Source organism: Triticum urartu, chromosome 4 (assembly GCF_003073215.2).
Source record: "Triticum urartu cultivar G1812 chromosome 4, Tu2.1, whole genome shotgun sequence".
NCBI classification, from domain to species: domain Eukaryota; kingdom Viridiplantae; phylum Streptophyta; class Magnoliopsida; order Poales; family Poaceae; genus Triticum; species Triticum urartu.
This window is the reverse complement of record NC_053025.1, coordinates 17,280,585-17,286,295: the sequence shown is the minus strand read 5'-3', so window position 1 is coordinate 17,286,295 and position 5,711 is coordinate 17,280,585. Positions and strand designations below refer to the sequence as shown.

General features: G+C 50.9%; 1 protein-coding gene across 1 annotated transcript; it reads right to left on the bottom strand.

The window, feature by feature from the left end:
• Positions 1 to 4,785: 4,785 nt before the first annotated feature.
• Positions 4,786 to 5,362, bottom strand: LOC125554543 (the record flags this gene model as incomplete). The annotated part of the gene is made up of 2 exons (XM_048718068.1): positions 4,786 to 4,825; positions 4,917 to 5,362. Coding segments are annotated over 2 exons (486 nt in total), but the record flags the coding sequence as incomplete, so codon positions are not given.
• Between the last annotated feature and the right edge of the window lie 349 nt (positions 5,363 to 5,711).

The following is a 5,711-nucleotide window of genomic DNA, read 5'->3' as shown; positions in this document are numbered from 1 at the left end:
TACTCCTGCTTGATTAATATTGATGATATGGGTAGTACAAGAGTGGATCTACCACAAGATCAGGGAGGCTAAACCCTAGAAGCTAGCCTATGGTATGATTGTTGTTCGTCCTATGGACTAAAACCCTCCGGTTTATATAGACACCGGAGAGGGCTAGGGTTACACAGAGTCAGTTACAATGGGAGGAGATCTACATATCTGTATTTCCAAGCTTGCCTTCCACGCCAAGGAAAGTCCCATCCGGACACGGGACGAAGTCTTCAATCTTGTATCTTCATAGTCCAAGAGTCCGGCCAAAGGTTATAGTCTGGCTATCCGGACACCCCCTAATCCAGGACTCCCTCAGTAGCCCCTGAACCAGGCTTCAATGACGACGAGTCCGGCGCGCAGATTGTCTTCGGCATTGCAAGGCGGGTTCCTCTTCCAAATACTTCATAGAAGATTTTTGAACACAAGGATAGTGTCCGGCTCTGCATAATAAGTTCCACATACTGTCGTAGAGATAATACTATTTACACAAATCTAATCTACTGACGTATTCCGTAGCGTGTCATCACACCACAACCAAGCCTTTATTCGAATCATTTTTACTGCCCCACCTCAGCGCGTTTTGCGAGGCGGTTTCCTTGGCACGTCTTGTTGAAGCAGAGATCGTGTCCCCTTTATTTACGGGATTCTCATCAATATGGACGTGGGTAACCCAGTCGTTCCCGTTGGTACGTCTCCTCGATCAAAGGCGAGTCCCAAACGGTCACGGGGAGGGCTCTTGGTATTCAACCTCTTATAAAGAGACCAAGGCATTACTCCTTTCCTTTGATCTCAATCGAATCCGCCCTTCGCCTCGAGTTCCAACACCCAAGGCCCCAGATTTCAGGCACTTCGGACCTTCGACGATGTCCGTTTCCGACTTTCGAGGCCGATGGATGCCGGAGGAAGACGTGCTAAAGATGAGAGAGGCCAGGTTTTTGACCAGCGAAATCTCGCATAGGCTGCCTGCTAACGGGCAGGTTATTCCTACTCCCAAGCCTGGTGAGAGCGTGGTGTTCGTGTCTCACTTCCTCCGAGGGCTAGGCTTCGCGACGGATCCCTTCGTGAGGGGGCTCATGTTTTATTATGGGCTGGAATTTCACGACTTAGCTCTGGAGTCCATCCTCCACATCTCATCGTTCATTGTCGTGTGCGAAGCCTTCCTCCGTATTACTCCTCACTTCGGACTGTGGCTTAAGACCTATAAAATAGAGCCGAAGATGATCGAGGGACAGCACGCGGAGTGCGGAGGCGCTGTTATAAGCAAGAATGCTGATGCTCCATGGCCCGAGGGCTCTTTTCAAGAGGAGTTCAACTTATGGCAACAAGAGTGGTTTTATATCATAGCTCCCAGGGGCACCAAGTGGGTGGCGCCGCCTGCTTTCTGCTCGGGTCCCCCGCCACGACTAGTGTCATGGGTCAATAAGGGGCTGGACTGGGGGTCGGCAAAGGACATGCCCCTGTTGCAGGGCCGCATCCAAGATCTCCTAGAAAGAGACATCAGTCTGGTCGTGGTGACACAGGTTATGTTAATTCGCCGAGTTCTTACCTGCAAACGTCGCCCCCTCCGCCTGTGGGAGTTCAACCCGGAGGGACCGCGAGCTCTCCAACATTTTCTTGGCATGGCGCCCATGGAGATGTACAAATTGTTCTTCAGACCACAAGTAGTGTTTCCGGATTCTACGGAGGACGCAGGTCTGAGCTGCAATCGTCCGGATACTCAAGTAAGTAGCCCTGTGCCCGGACACACCATCCGTTCCTTTATCACAACATCACCCTTAAAAGAGTTGTCCTTGAAACAGGAGTGGGTAGCGAAGGCGAAGTTAATCAGGTGTCTGGCCCCCCTTCCTGAGACCTCGCTGGATCCCGTGTTAACCAGGATGCTGGAGATCGTGCCTTTGGAAGAAAACGAAGGGGGGGGGGACAAGGAAGCTACCGCCTCCCCGAAGGAGGCTGTCAGGAAAGGAGGAATCGAAAATTCCTCTACCCAGGGGAAGAAGAGGACCGCCTCTGAAGACCCGGAGACCATGGTCTCAAAGCGGGGGAAGAAATCTTCGCCAGAGGGTCCTGTGCCGGGGGATACCTTGGCCATACTGTGCCCCCAAGGGGATCGGCCCTCCACCGAGCCGTAAGTAGAGAGGGGAGGTTTAAAATGAGAGGGATCCTTATTTTATCTCTGAGGAAAATAACCGACATTTTACCTTGTAGTTCGGATCTTAGCCCTTCTCAGTAGAGCTCATCTTCGGGGGATCTTCTTCCGAAGATGATGGAGAGCGGAACGCCTCCCCCTGCCGTTCCGCCTTATGAGGTGGGCGACCCTGAGGTGTCGTCGCGGAGGGTTTCTCCTAATCCGGCAGGGCCGGAAGGCAGTCATATGCCCCCCCAAAGCTCTTCGTGTCCGGCCTTTGAGAAAAGCCATCGAACGAGTCCGGCACCACCTGGTGCGCAGTCGGAGGAGCTGAAGGACCTGCTTTTGACAGTTCCGCATATATAAGATGCGCCCTGTGTAGATAGTAGCCCCTGAGACTCTGTGTGTTGTCGAAGACGACAGCACGCAGAGGATCATAGTCCTAGGTATAATTTTGCCGCCTTCCTATGCAGGTGGCGAAGTGTCCGGTGGCCAGCCGGACTGATGAATTTGCCGAGCTAACGCGGCAACTTGACGTGGCAGATGCCGACATCGCGCTTGTCAACAAGCGGTTGACGAGGCACAAGGTATGTAATTTCTCCGGAGACACCTGGTAAGAGGAGCTTGATGCCAGTATCTTACAATGTGTGCACTTAATGCAGATGGTGTTGCCCCTGTGGAGGACCTTCAGGCAGAGCTTGCCTGAGCCAAGGAGCAAGCCAGAAAAAGCAATGCGGCTGCCCTAAAGGCGGTTGAGGAGCTGAAAGCCGAATAGGCTGCTCACTGCCGAAGTAAGAAGGAAATAGACGAGATGGCTGTGAAGTTAAAGACCGCTGCTGACTGCTGCAAGCTTCTTGAAAAAGAAGATCAGGCGGAGCAGACAGACCTGGAAAAGGCCACTACTGCGGCCAAGGATGCTCGTTCTACGATGAGAGTGATGAAGGAGGAGCTGCGCCAGGCCGGAGATATCGCGGCTGGAAAGCCCTTTATGCTGCGGATGAAGTTCGGAGATCCTAAGTATGCTCCGTTGGGACGGATGTGGAGTTCGGCGGACGCATATCTCGATTTAGTTGCGAGTGCCGCTGATGCGGCTGAACATTTCCGAGATCAGAAAGATAGCAAAGTGGAAAAGCTCTTCTGGTCACAGTTCAACAATCCGGAGCGTCCACTTCTATTGACCGATCATTTGGCCGAATGGGCCGAACTGAATAGGTTGTCCAGACTCGCCATGAAAGATGTCGTGGATCATCTGTGGCCGAAAAGGCCAAAGCCGAACAGCTATTTTAGCTTGGTGCAGCAGTTCCTTGGTGCGGTGCCGCATATCAATGCGATGAAGAGGTCAGCATGCATAGAGGATGCGCGGATGGCCCTTGCCCGTGTCAAGACATACTGGACGGAGATGAAGGCCACCGTTGTTGCATCCAAAGACTCAAACGGAAGCCGAGTACCTGCCGAGCACTATTTTCAGGAAGTTCTGCAAGGCGCTCGTTTAATAGAGACGCGGTGCTCGAAGGATATTATGTTCGAATAACATGGATTATTGTAAAACAATATTTTGATGGAATATAAAAGCTTTTTATACTTGTGCCTTCAAGAATTAAAATACCTCCTGTGTGGCCGTTAATGTATATGTGTATATAACCTGAAAGATGGCAGTCGTCGGCTTCAGCCCCCACGCATATAATGCGGGGGTGTTCGCAGAAGGCGCATTTTCACACTTGATCTAACGTCTTGGTCCATGAAGGAGGTGATAGCGCAGCGAACTAGGCAACCGGACTATAATGCTTTATCACTTTCACTTGACCATAGGAGCTTGACGGTGAGGCTACTATATAGCCCCTGGTGGCGCCGCGCTCGCCCGAACTCGGGGCGCGTGTGTGCCTGGCCGGGAAACGGCCCTTCGTTAATGCGGAGGAATCCTGAAGATTCTGATAGGTCATCGAGTGGTTGACCAGTCTCACGCTATATCATGACAGTCAGTTTTCGGCTTTCTCTACTGAGGTGCTCGCCTGGCTGAATCGGGGCACAATCGCAGTAGTTCTCCTGGTGCCGCCTTAGCCGATAGAACGGAACGTAAGGCAGCAAAACACAGGAGCCGGGCAAACCCAACATTTGACCAAAGACATGATTCGGAGCTGATGCATATAAGGCCAAACTCGCGACGCCGAACACTCCCTTAGGTATTCGGTCTTTATGGAAACGGACTGAGCAATGCCCTTGATAATAAGCCCCTGGTGTCCAGGTACGTGCAAAATTCTGACGTGGCCACATGCCAAGATGCCAGCCTCCTCCTCAGTTATACTGAGAATCCGGGGATGTGTATCAACAAGAGACAGTAAAAAAGGTTTACGCAGGGTCTTAATCTAAAAAGAATCCTGGAGACGGGTCCCTGCTGCACGTCTGCGCTTGTGTCTCCGTTGTGCCGTGTCCTGGACGGGCGTAGCATGGTGTTTATCTGTAAAAGAGAGGAACTTAGCTGAAAAGAAAAAAAAGAATAGTTGTGCGGAATGTATGTTGTACTAAATAAACAAAGTATAATTCAAGACGGGTAAAATTGAGCCTTATTGTCGCTTATTTTACATACGCGGAGCCCCTTGTGTAGGGGTGTACGGCTACTAAATCTTTATCAATTATATGTTTGCTCCAGACTCGCCTAGCCGTGTCCGTGGTCTTAATGACCTGTTAGATGCTTTTGTTGGTGAAGTTGTTTTAATGTATGGCTGTCAAGGCAGCCGCATATTCTTCCGCGCTCGAGGAACACTCTATATTTCCCTTTAGTGAGATGATGCCTCGTGGACCGGGCATCTTAAGCGTAAGAGATGCATAATGCGGTATTGCATTAAAGTGGGCAAAAGCTTCGCGTCCCAGTAGTGCTTGATAGCTACTTGAAAATGGGGCGATGTGGAAGGTTAGTTTTTCGCGGCGGAAGTTATCGGGGGAGCCGAACATAACTTCTAGCAAGAGAGAACCCGTGCAATGGGCATCCGGGCCTGGCGTTACTCCTTGAAAGGAAGTGTTGCTATGGTGAATTTTTGTTGGGTCCATCCCCATTTTGCGGATTGTGTCCTGATATAGCAGGTTTAGACCACTGCCGCCGTCCATCAGGACTTGTGTAAAGTGGAGTCCGTCGATTATCGGATCTAATATCAGGGCAGTCCAGCCTGCGTTCCGGATACTTTTAGAGTAATCCTGATGGTCGAAGGTGATCGGTTTTAACAACCAGTGGCGAGACTCCTTCGGGATAGGCCGTATGGCGCGTATCTCTATAGGCGCCACTCTGTTTTTCCCTTTTGTCACGTGAAGTAAGTTTACTGTTTTGACTTCTTGTGGGAAATTCTTTTGTTTCCCGGTGCTCTGCTTGTGGGGTTCGTCATCGTCCTCACTTGGTGTGTCGAGCCCCTTGTGTTCGGTGTTGAGTTTGCCGGATTGCTTGAAGACCCAACAATCTCTGTGGGTATGGTTTGCAGGCTTCCCGGGAGTACTGTGGATTTGACATATCTTATCCAAGATTTTGTTTAGGTTAGATAGCTCGTCCCTGTTATCCTTGAGGGGCAGC